Genomic DNA, 23008 nt, shown 5'->3' on the forward strand with positions numbered 1-23008 from the left:
CATGAGTAGAAGTTCTTAAGGATCTTCTGACTGACTTGGAACTTCCTTAGGCGCCTGAGGAAGTAGAGGCGTTGCCGTGCCTTCTTCACAACACTGTCAATGTGTGTGGTCCATGTCGAGTCCTCGGATATGTGGGCTCCGAGGTACTTGAAACTGTTCACTCTCTCAACCGGTGCCCCGGAAGAGATTGTGATCATTATTTTGTGCAAGACAACATCAGGCTTGACTTAAAACATTACTTTCCTAACTTAGTGAAACTAAATGTAACAAATTAACACAGATATAATGTACTGAATTGTTATTTCTTATTTGATAGATTATATATTTTTTTACCGATACCCGATCCAGCTATTTTAGTGAATATCGGCCGATAATACAGATCGCTGGCCGATCGATCGGGCATCCCTAATCAAGGTGTTTTCTTGATTGATTGATTGAAATTAAATTTGTTTTAACAGATTGCAGTATGGGTACAATACAGTACAGCTCAATACACACAATTGTTAAGGGGATGCAGCAGACCAGAGAGACTTTCGTCTTGTTTACATCAGGGTCCCCCATTCTCACACCCCCGTGTCACAGTAACGCCTGCTTGTACGTCTGCGTCTCACGAGGGAAATACCCCGGCGTCCGTCTCTCTTCCTACTCATCGCCGCGGTCACTTCTGTTGCTTTCACTTCCGCGTGTTCACTTCTTATTTTGCACGCTAATGGCCCTCATTCTATTGACTCCAAGCTCACATGCTCTGAGGAGGCGTCTGCATCACAGTGATCACGTCGTGTCTTGGTCGGCAGACTTTGTTTACAGGCCTAGTATGGGCGGCACAGTGTTGCTTCACAGCGAGACGGTCCTGGCTTCACACCCCAGCAGGGGGCCATTCTGTGTGGAGTTTGCATGGTCCTCTTGGCTTCACACCCCAGCAGGGGGCCATTCTGTGTGGACTGGAGTTTGCATGTTCTATCCCCGTGTTTGTGTGTGTTTCCTCTAGGGCTGTCTTAAATGCTTCGAAGCTTCGAACGTTCGATTCGATGGCACAAGCTTCGAACATTAATTAATTAATTAATTTAATTTAATTTAATTTAATTTAATCTTTTTTTCAATTTTTTTTTTTCAATTTTCTTTTTTTTACTTCGATTTGTGTGTGTGTGTGTGTGTGTGTGTGTGTGTGTGTGTGTGTGTGTGTGTGTGTGTGTGTGTGTGTGTGTGTGTGTGTGTGTGTGTGTGTGTGTGTGTGTGTGTGTGTGTGTGTGTGTGTGTGTGTGTGTGTGTGTGTGTGTGTGTGTGTGTGTGTGTGTGTGTGTGTGTGTGTGTGTGTGTGTGTGTGTGTGTGTGTGTGTGTGTGTGTGTGTGTGCAGGGCTCTACGCTAACCTTTTTCACTAGGGGCACAGGTGCTCCTAAATGAAAAAATTTAGGAGCACACAAAGAAATTTAGGAGCACCCAAAAATATTTAGGAGCACAGTGAAAATATTTCAAGTAACAGAGTTTATTTTTTTTTCAAAAATAAATGTATATTTGTACTGTGCGTGCATGTGTGTAAATTAGCTCTTGCTACAACCCTGCATGTTTACATTTTGTATTTTGTACTTGATGTTCATTAACATGTGCTGTCCCTATCAAATAAACTATCAAATCAAACTACTGCTACAAAAGGTTCAGTCACTTAACTTTAGCCCCTTTTATGCATACAATGCTTATGTTTTGGCTGTGTTGCTCTTCTAGAAAAATAATCCTTTCAGGGTTGCCTATTGAAATACTGTACACTTTCCTACTGTACACTTTCCTGATTAATTGAAATGGGGGACCCTGATGTAAACAAGACGAAAGTCTTTCTCTGGTCTGCATCCCCTTAACAAGTGTGTATTGAGCTGTACTGTATTGTACCCATTCTGCAATCTGTTAATACAGTTTTCAATCAATCAATCAATCACACCTCCAGTACAGAAACATTGTTTGAGTTTGCGTGTCAGGTAGAGTCGACCATTGATTGACAGTCGAGTCTGCCAATTACATCACATCGCTTGCACTCCGGCGCTGCAGCTGGAACCATTGCCCACCTCTGCTGTTGATAACGCTAGCCAAGTTATTATACACACAGATACACAGTGGGCCAGTGACTTTGGTGTAGGGGTGTAACAATGCATCGATACTAAGGGGGAAATTCAACTGCATCGATTTGAAAATTTTAGAATAGATTATCGCAATTTTAATGTGTACACGTTATGTTATTGTCATGTCCGTTACAGCCAACACACCGACATAAGCTACTGCATCAACGTTATGATTAACAAAGCAAGGCATTCGTTTTGTTGCATTAACGTTATATTACTATTGCTATCGATAAATCTAGGTGTTCTAAAATCTATTGCTATTGGTAAGAGAGAGACTATAATAAGTTGGTGTCTCTGAAAACGAGAGCCCTGATCGCGGAGTTTCAGGAAGTAAACAAGAAAAATTAGAGCTTCCGATTGGTCATTTGCTTTATTTCCCATGAAACCAGTCACTTCACTCTACTGTGATTGGACCGTTGGCTTGAGTGCAATGTGGGACTTGTAGTTTTTTAACGATCTCGCAGCGGAGGAAAAAAAAGACGAGAGAGGCTATAATCTGTATTCGCACAGCGTGCGCGTAATTGATTTTTACCGTTCGCATACAAATATTTTTAGGGGCATATGCGAGCAATTTGGTCGCACTGTAGAGCCCTGGTGTGTGTGTGTGTGTGTGTGTGTGTGTGTGTGAACTACCCATCCCAGTTAGGACAGCCGAATCCAGTCCAATCTTTCGCCGTCGACTAAAGACTCACTTCTTCAACCATTATCTGAAATGATAAAAAAAAAAAAAAAATCTAACCGTGACTAACCTTACTGTCATGCACTTGTCCTAATAAACTAACCTACACTGTAACACGCAACACTTTGATGAACATTGTTACTCAGCTGATAGAGTTGTACCCTTCTTGCTGTCTTGTCGTACAGAACTTGTAAGTCGCTTTGGATAAAAGCGTCAGCTAAATGACTAAATGAAAGTGTGTGTGTGTAGGTGTGTGTGTAGGTGTGTGTGTGTGTGTGTGCGCGCACCTTGTAGAATTCCACACATAAGAAAGAAAGATACTGGGATGAATAAACAAAATAGGAAATAAAATGTAGAAATGCATGCAATACATAAATAAATATGAATCTCCATATATGAAATATAACATTTAGATAAGGTGCTACTGAGATGTTTTGGTGAGTTCTTTGTTGTTTGTGGAAGTTGCCCTTGCATGAACATTCACTGATAATTGGTCTGTACTAGTGGAGTCTACAAGGTCTACATTGCCGGACCATGTAGAATCCGGACCTTGTAGACTGACATAATTCTGTGCATAGTTTAGTCTACACAGGCCATATTTCAAATAATCAAAATCTTACTTCATTCATCTTAAACACTCTTGATTTGGGGGATTGGTAGTTCCCATGAAATCTGAAGTTGTTCAAACGACAACAGCGATCCACCTTGAATTAAATCACACAGCCGAGTGAAACCTTGTTGGATGCGTCAGTCACGAAAGGGGCTACTTAATTAATTAATCCAACCCACTTTATTTATAGAGCACATTTAAAAACAACAACGTTTACGAAAGTGCTGTACAAGTCCCACAACATAAGATACAAAAAATAAAAATAAAAAATATTAAAAAAAAATATTTTTTATTTATTTTTTTTTCTTCTCGAAGCTTCGAATTAAAATCGAAGCTCGGCCCCGAAGCTTCGATTGCCAAAAAAAGCTTCGAAGGTCAGCCCTAGTCCTCCTGCGTATTCTGGTTTCCTCCCACACCAGAAGACATGCATGCTAGGTTTCATTGCCCTTGAGCAAGGTACTGGCGTTATAACTGGAGTTGGTCCTCGAACGCCACACTGTGCGTTAGCTGTGTGTTAGCTGCTCCACTGTGTGTTAGCTGTGTGTTAGCTGCCCCACTGTGTTAGCTGTGTGTTAGCTGCCCCACTGTGTGTTAGCTGTGTGTTAGCTGCCCCACTGTGTTAGCTGTGTGTTAGCTGCCCCACTGTGTGTTAGCTGTGTGTTAGCTGCCCCACTGTGTTAGCTGTGTGTTAGCTGCCCCACTGTGTTAGCTGTGTGTTAGCTGCCCCACTGTGTGTTAGCTGTGTGTTAGCTGCCCCACTGTGTGTTAGCTGTGTGTTAGCTGTGTGTTAGCTGCCCCACTGTGTGTTAGCTGTGTGTTAGCTGCCCCACTGTGTTAGCTGTGTGTTAGCTGCCCCACTGTGTGTTAGCTGTAGGGCTGTCTTAAATACTTCGAAGCTTCGTTCGATGGCACAAGCTTCGAACAAAAAAAAAAAGTAAAAAAAAAACCATTCTGCAATATGTTAATAAAGTTTTAAATCAATCAATCAATAGCATTTTAGCATTTTTATGAAACTACTGTATATTTGTATGTCTCTAAATGTTTTGATGAATTGAAAATGGAGGACCCTTATGTAAAAAAGCCGAAAGTCTTTTACTGGTCTTCATCCTCCAGTCCACTGTTGTTGTATTGAGCTGTATTGTACCCATTCCGCAATCTGTTAATAAAGTTTTCATTCATTCAGCCGGCAGCAGAATAATTTTGATTGACAGTCGAGTCTGCCAATTACGTCAGACCGCTTGCACCCGCCCCTCCTGTTCTTAGCACCAATCGGCAAGCGCTTCGTTTTTTACTTTCTAGAATTGTCCTCCATTGATTTTGACGAGAGCTCAACAACAACAACAATGTTAGCTCCCCGCGGTCGACGAGTAGATTACCAGCGCTCCGCAGATGACTAAACGAGGCACAATGATTTTACTGCAACGAATGTTATAATAAAAGTAGGGATGCCCCGATCGATCGGCCACCGATCGTTATCGGCCGATAATCAGTATAAATATGCGATCGGGGAATTCCGATAATTAGTCATATTCGCCGATCGCGGAAACTGATCAAGTGGATATCTCACTCGCTTGTCTCAGACGCACAGGACCTGCAAACTGCTCCTCCTCCCTAGCCCCGCCCGTACCCGTGTAGAGTTTGTAAACAAAGAGGTGCGGCTCCTCTGCTCGAGTCTGTAGTGCATTCGACCTGAGCTAACGTTAGCTACCTAGCTATCGTTACTGTTTAAACAAAATTACCCAGTCAACTATTCACTTTTAGTAGGCATTGTCTAACGGTATTTAGCCGGCTAGCTACTGATAGCTCCGGATATCAACAAATGCCCCAGGAAGTCCAGTAGCCCATGTTATATCTCCGTTAGCTTGCGTTAGCTGACGTTAGTTCACCGTTCAAAACGAAATGTCCGATTGAACTAAATAGTTGTCTTAACGTCATCTAGCCGGCTAGCAGTAGCTACAGATAGCTCCTGATATCAATGTCTTATAACATTGATTGAATGCGTATTCGAGCTGAGGGCTTGCTGAATGTGAAATGACCAAAGCATAACGTTACTAAGCTAATTAGCGTTAGCTGCTAATCCTGGAAACGCTCAAAGCACCGTCAGCGAGTCCACAAAACCAGTTCCATTAGTGAGGAAAGGGGTTATATTAACGAGGCTTGACAACAGGGGTTCAAAGATAACTTCACATTTATTGGCTATTGGTTTATTTATATCGCTTCATGCATCCACCAGGCTCCGTGTGTTCTGTTGACATCTTAGTCTGTGTGTGACATCATCAACTACACGACTCAGACGGAGATGCATCCAGCTGCAGTGCCGGAGAATCCTTTTTTGAGCTAGGGCTACTAGAGTACACACAGACAGTGGAGCTGTTTGCAGATAGCGAGCATTTTGACTTGTTGCGTGGTGGCGATGTCTCGCAGATAATACAAGTACAAGTCTAATTATATAATATATATATTTTATTAAAAAAAAAAAAAAAAAAAATTATATAAAATAATTTTTAATTTCTTTTTAATCAAAAACGATCGGATCGGTATCGGCCGATATGGCTCACGACGATCGGTGATCGGTATCGGTGGCAAAAAACGTGATCGGGGCATCCCTAAATAAAAGCCTTTCCATACATCTGTCTGATTGAAAACTTTATTAACAGACCGCAGAATGGGCACAACTCACTCAGCACGGGCTGAGATATGAACGAGTAATGCTTGCTATCTATCTAGGTCGTCCTCGGACGTTGCTATGTTCGGGTAAATACGCTGATGTTATTGAACGTGTAACTATATAACGTTAATGCCACAAAACGAATGCATTTGTTAATCATAAGTAGTAACTTTGATGCAGTAGTGTGTGTGGGGGTGGTGTTGTTTGAACGTGTGGACCAGAATGACGCGACACAATCCTCTTGGGCAAAACATCACGATATCCACGATACGTTAAAAAAGTGTATCGTTAATGAACTGTACCCGATATTTATATAATATCGTCATATCGCCCAGCCCTAATTTAGAGCATTCGATTACCACGGTACACGCATTCCAATTTTTATTACAACACGCTAAGTGTGTTAGCTACATTTTGTAACGTAATGTGATTTTGAACATATTCCACATGTCCATCCGAGGCGTATGAATGAGCGTGTTTCATCACGTTGTCTTTGATGTGTGTGTGAGTGCATGTAGTGCTGGGTTTTCCTCTTCAGAAAATCACTGGATGAAGAATTCAAAACTGGAGATAAGGAAGATGGGATTCTAAAATGTCTAATTACCGAGTGGAGTTTAATCACTAAATGCGATAGAAACGATTAGAAAGAAGTACAGCTACAGTAATCATACACAGATTTTTCAGATTCTATGCAAATTTCAAATTCCATTTTTGATACTTAATGCATTGAAATGTGTTCATATTCATACCACATAGCTCTAATTGAACCCTCTGCACTGAAGAGCCATGTAAGTGTTTTTGAAATGTTTAAGACAGCCTATGTATGCGCGGCTGTGTGGCCCAGCGGATATTGCGCTCGTCACCAACGCAAGAGACACCGGGTTCGAATCCGGCTGTCGGCGTTGCCTCCGGCTTTGGCCGGCCGTCATACTAACTCAATTGGCAAAGTTAGCGGGTGGGAAGTCGAAGGGTGGTACTCTGGTCATTGTGAACAGCAACTCCTACAGGTCGGTTGGAGCGCCTGCAGTGTGAGCCTCCTACACGTTACTCCTCGCCAAAATGAGAGTCCGCGCTGGCAGGTGAAAAGATGTGACAGGCTGCCTCCACATGTATCGGAGGGGAACATGTGAGTGATGCAAGGCTTCTATCCTCCCTACAACCGGCCAGTGGGGGGCATATGCGAGCAACGATCAGGACAGGGGAGGGAGAATTGGCACAAGAGGTAAATTGGGATGGGGAGAAAAAAAATCACAGAAAAGGGAGAAAAGGTAGATCAAAAAAATAAAGACAGCCCATGTATTTGCAGTTGTAAAATCAATCCGGATCACCCAAAAAATCCAAGCCCGCTTGCCTCAACGACTACCGCCCTGTAGCTCTCACCTCCATAGCCATAAAGTGCTTTGAGAAGCTAGTGAAGGGCTACATCTGCTCCTCCCTCTCCATCAACCTGGACCCCCTGCAATTTGCATACCGCCCCAACAGGTCCACAGAGGACGCCATAGCCCATGTGCTGCACACAGCAGCATCACACCTGGACAAGAGGCAGGGGAACTATGTGAGAATGCTGTTCATCGACTACAGCTCAGCATTCAATACCATAGTCTCCTCCAAACTCATAGCCAAGCTCAGGGACCTGGGCTTGAACTATGACCTCTGCCAGTGGGTCTTGGACTTCCTGACAGGCAGACCCCAGGTGGTGAGAGCAGGCAGCTGCACTTCCTCATCCATCACCCTCAACATAGGGGCCCCCCAAGGCTGTGTTCTGAGTCCCCTCCTCTACTCCCTGTACACACACGACTAGGGGTGCACCGATATATCGGTCGGGTATCGGTATCGGCCGATAAGTGCCTTGTTGACTGCTATCGGCCTATCGGCCGATAAGCTCAAATGTGCCGATAGCAGTCGCCGATAACTAACCATCCATTTGTGTAGCGTCAAGACAAAAAAAAAAATTCACTCGCGACCTACCTGCACAACGCCCGCCGTCCGCCCCACACACACACAAGCTACTGCATCAAAGTTACTATTTATGATTAACAAGGCATTCGTTTTGTGGCATTAACGTTATATAGTTAGTGTTACACGGACAATAACATCAGCATATTATTATTACCCATAGCAGCAAGGCATTACTCCGAGTCCGTTCATAGCCGGGAGGCAGACGACTAACGTTACTGGTGAAAATGTGATTTACGTTGGAATACTCCTTTGCCAACTTGCTGTACTTTGCTTGCAGGTCTGCAGCCATTATTACTGGATTAAGAATAGCCCCAACTTTAGCCAACGTAACGTTATGGCTAAACCTTTAACATTAGTTAACCCTAGCTTTCGGTTAGCTGTTCAATGCTAATGTAATAACACAACCAAGCGAATCCATCAGAGCTCCCCATCAACACCGCTCTGTCGGGAGGATGGCATTTAAGAAAGTATCTGCTGTTAAAATGACACAAACATTCGTTTTGTGGCATTAACGTTATTATAGTTAGTTACACGTTCAATTACATCAGCATAGTATTTACCCGAAGATAGCAAGCAAGCCGTGCATAGCTCGGTTACATTCCGTTGCTCATTCCGTACCCAACTACACATTCTGCAATCTGTTAATAAAGTTTTCAACCAGACAAATGTATAGAAAGGCTTTGTTTTATTATAACATTTGTTGCAGTAAAATCATTGTGTCTCGTTTGGCCATCCTGTGGAGCGCGCTGGTCGGCGGGCACTGCCGGGCAGCTAACTTATTAGCTTGTTGTGGTTCTGAGTTTGACTCGCATTCTCACAAGCAGATCAATGGCGGCATGCCCCGAAGTAGAAAAATGAATATTCGCTTGGTGGTAAGCAGGAGGTGGGTGCTAGCGGTGTGGCGTAATTGGCCGAATCGACTGTCAATCAAAATGGTTCCATTGCATTGGTTGAAAGCTCTGGTTGAGAGAATAGTATCCCGCTGCAGGCCGCCAGAATGGTTCCATTGCATTGGTTGAAAGCTCTGGTTGAGAAAATAGTATCCCTCTGCAGGCCGCCAGACGATACTGGGAGAGGGATCAGTGATACCATAAACATATTTCTTGATGTTTCCTTTTTTAAGTAAGTAAAGAGGCCTACAAATACAAACACACATACAAATATACAATAGTTTCATTAAATTTTTTTAAAAAAAATTAAAAAAAAATATTAAAAAAAATATTAAAAAAAATTAAAAATACTTATTTTTTGCCACAATTATCGGTATCGGTATCGGCCGATTGTGTTAGTTGAACAATCGGTATCGGTATCGGTGGCCAATTTTCATATCGGTGCACCCCTACACACGACTGTGTGGCTCAGCGGAGTAGCAACACAATCATTAAATTTGCTAACGACACAGTAGTGGTGGGCCTGATCTCCGCGAACGACGAGAGGGCCTACCTGGAGGAGGTCAAGGTTCTAAGAGAACAGCCTCTCCCTGAACGTCAGCAAAACAAAGGAGATGATTGTGGACTTTAGGAGGTCGGGGGTCAGGGACTACAGCCCCCTGAGCATCGACAGGGCACCGGTCGAGAGAGTGAACAGTTTCAAGTACCTCGGAGCCCACATATCCGAGGACTTGACATGGACCACACACATTGACAGTGTAGTGAAGAAGGCACGACAACGCCTCTACTTCCTCAGGCGCTTAAGGAAGTTCAACGTGAGTCAGAAGATCCTCAAGAACTTCTACTCATGCACAATAGAGAGCATCCTGACTGGCAATATCACCTCCTGGTTTGGGAATAGCACTGCACAAGACCGCAGCAGACTTCAGAGAGTGGCCCGTCCAGCCGAACGCACAATTGGAGGAGGGCTTCCCACTCTCCAAGGCATTTACAACAAGCGGTGCATGGGCAAGGCTAAGAGAATAATCAAAGACTCCAGCCACCCAAACAACTGCCTCTTTGAACTGCTGCAGTCAGGCAAGCGATACCGGAGTCTCATGGCAAGCACAGAGACTCAGAAGGAGCTTCTATCCCCAGGCCATCAGAATGCTAAATGACAATAACACTATGTAACAACCATCAAATGCACTCACAGCACACACATGCACACACTCACTTTAAACAAACATTTTTTTTTTAACATTTTTTTAACCTTTATTTACCCAGTCAAGCAAGTAAGAACAAATTCTGATTTTATTTATTGTAAAAATTATGCTAATGTTGTGTTAAATCCACGACAAGAGATATGTAATGTTAATTACCTGAAATTATTCCGTTCTTTTGGGGGGGGGGAACCCTGCATATATTGGTATCGGTTGATATCGGTATCGGAAATTAAGAGTTGGACAATATCGGTATCGGTAAAAAAGCCAATATCGAACATCCCTAATTATTTTTTTTGCATTACATCAGAGACAAGGTAAGGACACTATTAGGGCTGTCTTAAATACTTCGAAGCTTTGTTCGATGGGCATGGGATTAGAATATGAAAATAAAATTTGATTATTAAAAATATATATATATATATATATATGATATATATATATATATTTATTTTTTGCTAAATCAACTCTGCCTCTCTTTGTTAACTACAACAAGCAATGCTGTTTGTTATTTAAGATGAGGTCGGACTCGGCACTGACAGATTTGTGTTCATTGTGCTGCTTTTATAAAGCCTCAAATGATGGCTTACAATATTTCATGAAAGCAAAGTGTTTTGTTTGTCTAAGATTTAAAAAGGTTTAAACTTTACAGCACTGACAAAGTCCCACAACATAAAAAAAAAGAAAATGTAATTATAATATATATTTTTTTATCTCGAAGCTTCGAATCTCGGCCCTGAAGCTTCGAATTCCAAAGAAAAAATCGAAGGTCAGCCCTAGACACTATATATCCAATCTTGCGTTGATGAGATATTGTATTAGATCCATAGCTATAATATTTCATATAGTTTTAGCACTCGCAAGTTTGGCTTTCTTTCCCATTGAACAAAGCGATGGCATTCTACCCAGAAGGTAAACAACGACCCCTAGCGCTAGTGATGCACGATATATTGGCCGCCGATATAATATCGGCCGATATTGCCGTTTTTTTACACATCGGTATCGGTCCGATATCAAGATGGGGTCGATATGGGCCCATATTTTTAATCTTTAAAAATAAAAAAATAAATTTACATTTTTTGACCTTAGAGAGTTTCAAAATATCTGTAATTTCTGAAAAGAAATTACAAAAGTAAAAAAAGAAAAAATGCGTTTTGGAAAATAGCTCTTTATTTGATTATCATAAAGTGTTTTCTATACAGAGATATCGACATCGGTAAATATCGGTATCGGCCACAACAGCAATATTAATATCGTTTATCGGTAGGGGTGGGAATCACCCGTTTCATCACGATACGATACGATATTGATTGTTTGGACAACGATACCACGATTGCCGATATCACAAAGTCTGCCACGATTTGATTCGATTCAGGTGCCTGCGATCGATATGAGACGATATTATGTGGCCATTTAACACAATCAGTCACATTTAGATCAACTAAAAAAAGGCTACGGAAATATCAATTGACGTTTTTATTTTTGAGCTCTTCCAGACATTTAAATGAGAAACAATCTATTGTTTTTACAAATAGACCTCCTGTTCACTGTAAAGTGCCACGTTTTTATATATTGAGCTTTAAGTAAAATGTTTTGGAACTCACAACACGCAAGCTAAAACCCCTTCCTCTCCCAAACCGTTCCTACAATTGTTTTATGTTGCATGATGATCATATCAACATTATCTGTCCATCCTCAGTAAATAATATCAATATAATAATACTCCTGACTTCATCTGGTATTTTCAAACGCACGCGCGCGCGCGCACGCACACACACACACACACACACACACACACACACACACACACACACACACACACACACACACAGAATGCCCCTCCCCCAGTCCCCACACACACACAGACAGAATGCCCCCGCCCCTCCTCCTCCTTCCCCTCTCCTCTCTCCGTTTCTCTCTCTCTTAGCTTAGTTAGCTTAAAGGGGAACTCCAACATTTTGGGAAATTAGCTTATTTAACATCTTCCCTGGAGTTAGACAAGAAGATACATACCTTTTTTGTCTCTGTGCGTGCATTTTAGCTTAGGGAATAGAAGCTCCGTTAGCATAGCTTAGCTTCATCACTGGAAGTGAGGCAGGACAGTAGCCTTACAGTGCCTTACAGTGTATTGCAAGGTCTGACATTGACCAAATTTGATATGCATGACCTTGGTGGGCTCTAGGTCAACTCCTGAAAAGGGAGTCAATGTCAGACCTTGCAATCAAAAGTTAGGGGGCGCACTGAAATTATGGCAAGGGTTATTAGCCCCCTAACTTTTGATTGCAAAGTCTGACATTGACCCCCTTTTCAGGAGTTGACCTAGAGCCCACCAAGGTCATGCATATCAAGTTTGGTCAATGTCAGACCTTGCAATACACTGTAAGGCACTGTAAGGCTACTGTCCTGCCTCACTTCCAGTGATGAAGCTAAGCTATGCTAACGGAGCGTCTATTCCCAAAGCTAAAATGCACGCACAGAGACAAAAAAGGTATGTATCTTCTTGTCTAACTCCAGGGAAGATGTTAAATAAGCTAATTTCCCAAAATGTTGGAGTTCCCCTTTAAGCAGCTAATGTAACGTTAATTTAGGTCTGTCCACGCGTCGTGGGCATAAAAGAATGGCGACGATGCAAAGCATGTTGGATACATTTGACCCGTTGCGGGGGGAAAACTGCACAGACTTATATCGGGTCACAAAATAGAGGCTCCCTAGCGCTGCTCTGCTGAACAGAGCTACACGGAGTTTCACAACACAGGGCGCGGGGCGGATATGACGTCGCCGGATTTTCAAAATAAGAGTATCGCAATATGAATTGATCTTTTTACGTTGCATCGATCCTATTTGATTATTGATAATAGATCGATATATCGATCTGGATCGATGTATCGTCCCACCCCTAGTTATCGGTATCGGCCACAATTTTCACATCGGTGCATCACTACCTAGCGCTGAATGAGTTAAAATATATCGCGATAATTATCGTTATCGTTTTATCGCCCAGCCCTACCTCCTAGTAAAGGTAAGGACTATATGACATCAATTCCACCTTGATCCTACAATGATTTCATATTGATCCGGCTGATCAACGTATGTAGTATTCTAAACGAATGCAGTTACTGGCGATCAAAGCATCAAAAAACGACCCCCCCCCTTTCATGCATTCATGATGAAACATAATACCTATTATATACCTTTGAATTGGAAATAGTAGCGTGTCCAGGGGAGCAACCCGAACGCTTTTAGCAGAATTCACGTATTGCTCCATAACAGTTACCAGAAATTTGCCAGGATCACTCTGAAACTATACAATATTCACGACGTGAATTTATACATGAAAGAATCTATTATTTTTCACATGTTGAACGATGGATAGTTAATGTCAAATGAGCCATAGTATTGTCTCCATAGCTATAATATAGAATATAGATATAGCCCTGCAAACACCGCAATGCACAGTGAAACTCTATACTTTACAGCGGTGGCACACTGAGTACAAAGATGGGAAAATAGCGTGGCAGTCAATGTGTTAAAAAGGGAAAGTAAATAAAAACATGAGGTACAACTGAAGGCTAAATATTGGGTCCTCCTCTAATGATCCAGGAAAGCAGATTGATGCATCTTTATTAGATGAAACACGATGCAGTACAGTAGGGCTGCAACGATTAGTCGACATAATCGACGACGTCGATTATAAAAAATCGGCGACGAGAAATTGTTGCGTCGATTAGTCATTAAAAAAAATATAAAAAAAAAAAAATTATTTAATTTTTTTTTTTTTTTTTTTTGTGCACTACCTATCTTTGTGAGAGTGGCTTCTCAGGGTTCCAGACAACATCATAACATGCTGATCCCATAGCAAATTTTGGACATTGAAAACATTGTTCCCCTGCAGGAGATGATGATCAGACTAGACACACAATACATTACACACGCACTCCTCTCACTCACACACAGCGATCAGAGTAAGACACACACATACACACTCCTCTCACTCACACACAGCGATCAGAGTAAGACACACACACATACACACTCCTCTCACTCACACACAGCGATCAGAGTAAGACACACACACATTCACACTCCTCTCTCTCACACACAGCGATCAGAGTAAGACACACACACATTCACACTCCTCTCACTCACACACAGCGATCAGAGTAAGACACACACACATACACAAATTACACAGTACACACCTCTCACTCACACAGCGATCAGAGTAAGACACACACACAAATTACACAGTACACACACTCCTCTCACTCACACAGCGATCAGAGTAAGACACACACACATACACACACACACGGACTCCTCTCACACACAGCAAACAAAAGTTATTTAAAGTACACTTCCACTTTAATTTGTATTATTTAATTTATTTATCTTGTTATGAGTGATTGCTGTATTGTTCTTCAAATACATTTTCATTTAAAGTGGCTTAAAGATCCAAATTCAAATGTTTCATGAGTCATTATTTTAATTTGCTATGGGATCATCATGTTATGATGTTGTTGTTTGGTCCTGACAAGAGTCTCAAAGTCTGGGGTGATGGTAGACAAGCAACTCTGAGGTCATGCTCAATGTCCAATCTGTTCCTCTGCTCTGTCTTCAGCTGGACCAGAGCTGAGAAGCCACTTTCACAAAGATAGGCAATTAAAAAAAATAAAAAATAAAAAAATCCCTTTTTTTTTTTTTTTTTTTTTTTTTTTTTTTTTTTTTTTTACATTGGTTTTCGATTAGTCGACTAATCGAAAAAATAATCGGCAGATTAGTCGACTACCAAATTAGTCATTAGTTGCAGCCCTACAGTACAGATCATAACACTAAACACTGCGTTTGCGTGAAAAGTCGACAGTTGTATTGCTGCACGGTGAGATGGAGGTGCGCTTGATTTCCATCAGAGTGTGGGGTGGAGTTTAATATTTTTATTTGTTATTCCAGCACATGTGTGCGGGGTCGGGAATGAAGTGAAACACTGCCGTAAAGCAATTCTGCTGCTTCTTTTGTGACAATAGCGATAGAGAAAGATATTATCTACCTACAGTATGGACATTTTTCTCTTGTCCCACGATATATCATCATATCGAACAGCCCTCCTTGGAGGAGTGTTAATGTTATGATTCTGTGTCCAGCTAGCCTCCAGGAGGAGTGTTAATGTTATGATACTGTGTCTCTGTGTCCAGCTAGCCTCCAGGAGGAGTGTTAATGTTATGATACTGTAGGGGTGGACGGTATAAACGGTATACGGTATAAACGGTATTAATTTGCTCTACGGTATGGATTTTGACTATACCGTGTAACCGGTACAGCAGCTCTAAAATAGCAATGACGTCATGTAACCACAGCGCGACTATTTCAATCGCATTTGCCCCTAAAAATAGATAGAATTAGTCATAGATAATAGATATGTGCAAACTGGAAAAAGTTATTTAGGAGGCTTCGCGCAGTGGGCGTGTCAACACGCAATTGTAATTTCATAATAAACACATATCACTGCGGCGCACAGCAAGTTTCAATTTCAGTTCCTGGCATTTTTAACCAGTGGAGAAAGGTAAGATATTTCCCTATCGTTTTTCTTATATGAATTATTCTACGTTAATAAAACATACCTGGTGATCAACTACAGTTTGCTGTAAACATTATGATATGTGTGTAGTGTTATGATAACGACGGCAGCAGCGGGAGCCGGGAGGACGGCTGCAGCAGTGGATTTGCGAATAGCATGCAGCTGCAGAGCCGCAGAGCCAGGGGCTCTTTCAGGTCTGGTCACAGGCCCGTCAAACAGCGCCCCCCCATCACCATTTTGTGTGTCAATTTGTTGACACATGTGTCAATTTGTTGACACAATTGTCAATTCTTAAAGCTGAGGATGAGTGGCACCTTTGTCTCAATTCTTATTCAATTCAATTCGCTCTGCGGCTCTGCAGCTACATATGCTTCTAGCAAAATCCAGCCCCGCTGTTTGCAATGGGAGCAGGAGTCTCGACTCGGGACTTATTTTATTTGGAATATAATGACTTTATACGCAAAAGTAGCCCAGTTTTAAGTTAAAATATTATAAATCTACATGCCTTGAGGATGTCATTCTTTATATAGCCTGCCTATCAGGCAAAAAAAATTATTCTAACAGAAACACTGATACCGTGATATATACCGTTACCGTCTATGCTTCAAATTATACCGTGATATAAATTTTAGACCATACCGTCTACCCCTATGATACTGTGTCTCTGTGTCCAGCTAGCCTCCAGGAGGAGTGTTAATGTTATGATACTACTGTGTCTCTGTGTCCAGCTAGCCTCCAGGAGGAGTGTTAATGTTATGATACTGTGTCTCTGTGTCCAGCTAGCCTCCAGGAGGTGTGTTAATGTTATAATACTGTGTCTCTGTGTCCAGCTAGCCTCCAGGAGGAGTGTTATTGTTAATGTTATGATACTGTGTCTCTGTGTCCAGCTAGCCTCCAGGAGGTGTGTTAATGTTATGATACTGTGTCTCTGTGTCCAGCTAGCCTCCAGGAGGAGTGTTAATGTTATGATACTGTGTCTCTGTGTCCAGCTAGCCTCCAGGAGGTGTGTTAATGTTATAATACTGTGTCTCTGTGTCCAGCTAGCCTCCAGGAGGTGTGTTAATGTTATGATACTGTGTCTCTGTGTCCAGCTAGCCTCCAGGAGGTGTGTTAATGTTATGATACTGTGTCTCTGTGTCCAGCTAGCCTCCAGGAGGTGTGTTAATGTTATGATACCGTGTCTCTGTGTCCAGCTAGCCTCCTTGGAGGTGTGTTAATGTTATAATACTGTGTCTCTGTGTCCAGCTAGCCTGCAGGAGGAGTGTTAATGTTATGATACTGTGTCTCTGTGTCCAGCTAGCCTCCAGGAGGTGTGTTAATGTTATGATACTGTGTCTCTGTGTCCAGCTAGCCTCCAGGAGGTGTGTTAATGTTATAATACTGTGTCTCTGTGTCCAGCTAGCCTTCAGGAGGTGTGTTAATGTTATGATACTACTGTGTCTCTGTGTCCAGCTAGCCTGCAGGAGGTGTGTTAATGTTATAATACTGTGTCTCTGTGTCCAGCTAGCCTCCAGGAGGTGTGTTAATGTTATGATACTGTGTCTCTGTGTCCAGCTAGCCTCCAGGAGGTGTGTTAATGTTATGATACTGTGTCTCTGTGTCCAGCTAGCCTGCAGGAGGAGTGTTAATGTTATAATACTGTGTCTCTGTGTCCAGCTAGCCTCCAGGAGGTGTGTTAATGTTATAATACTGTGTCTCTGTGTCCAGCTAGCCTGCAGGAGGACTCGTGCCTCCATGGCCTCCAGCCACAGCTCTTCCCCAGCGCCTCATCCCAGCAGCGGTGCCGGCAGCGGGGGGATCTTCCGCAAGGATGGAGACGCTGCCTCCTCTCGCCACTACAAGCACGTCCGCTCCCTGCCCGACGTCTGCCCCACGGAGCCCACCGGTGAGCCCCCCGCACCGCCGCCTCGGCAGCCTGTGAACCACTGCCAACACTCAATGTGATTCTGGGGCTGGTACCTAGGGCTGGTGCTAGTGGTGCACGATATATCGGCCGATATGGTCATTTTTGTACACATCGGTATTGTTCCGATATCAAGATAGGGCCGATATTAAAAAAATATTTAAATAAAATAAAAGTATTTAAAAAAAAAAAATTGGTCTTAAATAGTTCCAAAATATCAGTCATTTCTGAAAATAAGTAAAAAAAAAAAAAAAAATGCTCTTTATTTGATTATCATAAAAAAGAGACACTGGTATCGAATCCGGCTGCCGCGGTGCCTCCGGCTTGGTCGGTCGTTACATACTGACACAATTGGCAGTGTCAGCGGGTGGAAAGCCGGTGGGGTGGGTCCTGGTCGTTGTAAACAGCGACTCCTACAGGTCGGTCAGGGCGCCTGCACAGCGAGGGAGGGAACTGGGGAAGGTAGTGTGCCCTCCCACGCGTTACACTCACCCAATGAGAGTCCTCGCTGTCGGGTGAAAATAGGCTGCTGGCTGTGTCCTATGTATCGGAGGAAGCATCTGATAGACTTCAGGGCTCCCTAGACCGGCAAGTGGGGGGAAAATGCGCGCAACGACCAGGAAGGGGAGGGGGGAATTGGCATACACCGAATGGGAAATTCTTGGCCGAAACCGATACCGAAAATAGGAAACAGTTGGCCGAAAACCGAATGCCGAAAGGCCGAAAATGATTAATATAAATATATATATAATGTTGTTTTTTTTCCAGCTACCTGATTATGGCAAAGGACATGATTATGGCAAAACTTAACTTAAATAATATTAATAATCACTATTATGGGCCCATAAAACATTTATTCAGCACTTTTGAATGCATACATTAATTCCAGACTGACAGTTGAAAGATTGTACAATTTAAACATTTTCTCTTTGCATACAACAAAATGTGCATTAAAGTCAAGTGCATTTTCTTTTCTCTGTAGGATAACTACAACAAAGTGCATTCAGAACAAAGCCAAGGTGCTTTAAAACTGCATAAAGACACAGGGGGAGTATAGCTTATAGCAGACTTAATGATGTTACAGAGTGGCTACTGTATTCACGGCGTTCCTACATGGAAGGACTGTTGTATTTACTACATCTCCTGTGACTCTTAGCGGGGGATGACGTAGTTTACGAGAGCCGGGTCAAAGAGGAATGGAAGCATTGTTAGCTAGCTTAACGCTAACGTTAGTTAAATGTTTTTAACCGCGACGGGCATATAGTAATGGCGAGGATATAAAGCATGTTAAAGACCCATTTATTGGATGCGTTGCTCATGGAGTTTACATAGAAACAGCGCGACTCCCAAGAGGAGTTAGTTATCACAGACTGCAGAACGCAGGAAGAGCTGCCAAGCTGCTCACGTTATACGTTGCGCATGCTACCGGTATGTCTGTAGCCGCGTTTTGATTACATCATCACAACACCACTTTAGGTTACGAACATTACGTAACCCTGTTCTTTGACATTCTGTCATATATTTTCTGTGCTAAAACCCTTTCAGCCGAAAGTGCCTTTTTAACCATTTTCGGTCGATAATTTTCGGTGGCCGAATATTCGGTGCATCCCTAGTTGTAACTAGGGCTGGTAACTAGGGCTTATTTAGAAACGTCTTTGGTAACTTGTAGAAGATGACAGAAAGGTCTTTGGTAACTTGTAGAAGATGACAGAAAGGTCTTTGGTAACTTGTAGAAGACGACAGAAAGGTCTTTGGTAACTTGTAGAAGACGACAGAAAGGTCTTTGGTAACTTGTAGAAGACGACAGAAAGGTCTTTGGTAACTTGTAGAAGATGACAGAAAGGTCTTTGGTAACTTGTAGAAGATGACAGAAAGGTCTTTGGTAACTTGTAGAAGACGACAGAAAGGTCTTTGGTAACTTGTAGAAGACGACAGAAAGGTCTTTGGTAACTTGTAGAAGATGACAGAAAGGTCTTTGGTAACTTGTAGAAGACGACAGAAAGGTCTTTGGTAACTTGTAGAAGATGACAGAAAGGTCTTTGGTAACTTGTAGAAGACGACAGAAAGGTCTTTGGTAACTTGTAGAAGACGACAGAAAGGTCTTTGGTAACTTGTAGAAGATGACAGAAAGGTCTTTGGTAACTTGTAGAAGACAACAGAAAGGTCTTTGGTAACTTGTAGAAGATGACAGAAAGGTCTTTGGTAACTTGTAGAAGACAACAGAAAGGTCTTTGGTACCTGTACATTGTATATTTCTATTGCACTTTACTGTTACATTTGCACTCTGGTTGGATGTCAAACTTCTTTTCATTGTACTGTTGTAGTCGTGCTGCATGATGACGCTACATTTGAGTCTAATCTAATACCGGTGTCGGTGTGATCTGATGGTGGAGCTCATCCTGTGCCCCCCCCCCCCCCACGTGGCCCCTGCAGGTGAGGCGCGGTGCGAGGGCCCGTCGGTGGTGGCGGAGCACGACAGGTGGACGGTGTACCACTCCAAGGTCAACCTCCCCGCCGCGCTGAACGACCCGCGCCTCGCCAAGCGCGAGTCGGACTTCTTCACCAAGACGTGGGGCCTGGACTTCTCGGAGCTGGAGGTCATGCCTTCCTTCTACCTGCCCGTCATTACCAGGGAGCACTTCGGCCCCTACCTGCAGGAGACTGCTCAGGTGACTGACCACGCCCCGTTATTACACACAACAGAGGCTAGCCTGGTGTCACTACACCTCACTGTAGTAGAGGCTCTAGCCTGGTATCACTACACCTCACTGTAGTAGAGGCTCTAGCCTGGTATCACTACACCTCACTGTAGTAGAGGCTCTAGCCTGGTATCACTACACCTCACTGTAGAGGCTCTAGCCTGGTATCACTACACCTCACTGTAGAGGCTCTAGCCTGGTATCACTACACCTCACTGTAGTAGAGGCTCTAGCCTGGTATCACTACACCTCACTGTAGAGGCTCTAGCCTGGTATCACTACACCTCACTGTAGTAGAGGCTCTAGCCTGGTATCACTACACCTCACTGTAGTAGAGGCTCTAGCCTGGTATCACTACACCTCACTGTAGTAGAGGCTCTAGCCTGGTATCACTACACCTCACTGTAGTAGAGGCTCTAGCCTGGTGTCACTACACCTCACTGTAGAGGCTCTAGCCTGGTATCACTACACCTCACTGTAGTAGAGGCTCTAGCCTGGTATCACTACACCTCACTGTAGTAGAGGCTCTAGCCTGGTGTCACTACACCTCACTGTAGAGGCTCTAGCCTGGTGTCACTACACCTCACTGTAGAGGCTCTAGCCTGGTATCACTACACCTCACTGTAGTAGAGGCTCTAGCCTGGTATCACTACACCTCACTGTAGAGGCTCTAGCCTGGTATCACTACACCTCACTGTAGTAGAGGCTCTAGCCTGGTATCACTACACCTCACTGTAGAGGCTCTAGCCTGGTATCACTACACCTCACTGTAGTAGAGGCTCTAGCCTGGTATCACTACACCTCACTGTAGAGGCTCTAGCCTGGTATCACTACACCTCACAGTAGAGGCTCTAGCCTGGTATCACTACACCTCACTGTAGTAGAGGCTCTAGCCTGGTATCACTACACCTCACTGTAGTAGAGGCTCTAGCCTGGTATCACTACACCTCACTGTAGAGGCTCTAGCCTGGTATCACTACACCTCACTGTAGAGGCTCTAGCCTGGTATCACTACACCTCACTGTAGAGGCTCTAGCCTGGTATCACTACACCTCACTGTAGAGGCTCTAGCCTGGTATCACTACACCTCACTGTAGTAGAGGCTCTAGCCTGGTATCACTACACCTCACTGTAGTAGAGGCTCTAGCCTGGTATCACTACACCTCACTGTAGTAGAGGCTCTAGCCTGGTATCACTACACCTCACTGTAGAGGCTCTAGCCTGGTATCACTACACCTCACTGTAGTAGAGGCTCTAGCCTGGTATCACTACACCTCACTGTAGTAGAGGCTCTAGCCTGGTATCACTACACCTCACTGTAGTAGAGGCTCTAGCCTGGTATCACTACACCTCACTGTAGAGGCTCTAGCCTGGTATCACTACACCTCACTGTAGTAGAGGCTCTAGCCTGGTATCACTACACCTCACTGTAGAGGCTCTAGCCTGGTATCACTACACCTCACTGTAGAGGCTCTAGCCTGGTATCACTACACCTCACTGTAGTAGAGGCTCTAGCCTGGTATCACTACACCTCACTGTAGTAGAGGCTCTAGCCTGGTATCACTACACCTCACTGTAGAGGCTCTAGCCTGGTATCACTACACCTCACTGTAGTAGAGGCTCTAGCCTGGTATCACTACACCTCACTGTAGAGGCTCTAGCCTGGTATCACTACACCTCACTGTAGTAGAGGCTCTAGCCTGGTATCACTACACCTCACTGTAGTAGAGGCTCTAGCCTGGTATCACTACACCTCACTGTAGAGGCTCTAGCCTGGTATCACTACACCTCACTGTAGTAGAGGCTCTAGCCTGGTATCACTACACCTCACTGTAGAGGCTCTAGCCTGGTATCACTACACCTCACTGTAGTAGAGGCTCTAGCCTGGTATCACTACACCTCACAGTAGAGGCTCTAGCCTGGTATCACTACACCTCACTGTAGAGGCTCTAGCCTGGTATCACTACACCTCACTGTAGTAGAGGCTCTAGCCTGGTATCACTACACCTCACTGTAGTAGAGGCTCTAGCCTGGTATCACTACACCTCACTGTAGTAGAGGCTCTAGCCTGGTATCACTACACCTCACTGTAGTAGAGGCTCTAGCCTGGTATCACTACACCTCACTGTAGTAGAGGCTCTAGCCTGGTATCACTACACCTCACTGTAGTAGAGGCTCTAGCCTGGTATCACTACACCTCACTGTAGAGGCTCTAGCCTGGTATCACTACACCTCACTGTAGAGGCTCTAGCCTGGTATCACTACACCTCACTGTAGAGGCTCTAGCCTGGTATCACTACACCTCACTGTAGAGGCTCTAGCCTGGTATCACTACACCTCACTGTAGAGGCTCTAGCCTGGTATCACTACACCTCACTGTAGAGGCTCTAGCCTGGTATCACTACACCTCACTGTAGAGGCTCTAGCCTGGCATCACTACACCTCACTGTAGTAGAGGCTCTAGCCTGGTATCACTACACCTCACTGTAGTAGAGGCTCTAGCCTGGTATCACTACACCTCACTGTAGTAGAGGCTCTAGCCTGGTATCACTACACCTCACTGTAGAGGCTCTAGCCTGTTATCACTACACCTCACTGTAGTAGAGGCTCTAGCCTGGTATCACTACACCTCACAGTAGAGGCTCTAGCCTGGTATCACTACACCTCACTGTAGTAGAGGCTCTAGCCTGGTATCACTACACCTCACTGTAGTAGA

At 43.6% G+C, this 23008-nt stretch overlaps 1 protein-coding gene across 1 annotated transcript in view; it reads left to right on the forward strand.

Moving 5' to 3' along the window:
- Window positions 1-23008, forward strand: part of vps54 (VPS54 subunit of GARP complex) — a gene marked incomplete at its 3' end in the record, with an annotated part of 139366 nt that overhangs the window by 8177 nt on the left and 108181 nt on the right. Inside the window, exons 2-3 of the mRNA XM_084319448.1 lie at window positions 17398-17575; window positions 20027-20262. Of these exons, the coding sequence (XP_084175574.1) occupies window positions 17425-17575; window positions 20027-20262 (387 nt within the window). The 5' untranslated portion in view covers window positions 17398-17424. The remainder of the gene's footprint in view (window positions 1-17397; window positions 17576-20026; window positions 20263-23008) is intronic.

The sequence above is a fragment of the Notolepis coatsorum genome (genome assembly GCF_963971535.1).
Source record: "Notolepis coatsorum genome assembly, chromosome: 7".
In the NCBI taxonomy this organism is placed as follows: Eukaryota; Metazoa; Chordata; class Actinopteri; order Aulopiformes; family Paralepididae; genus Notolepis; species Notolepis coatsorum.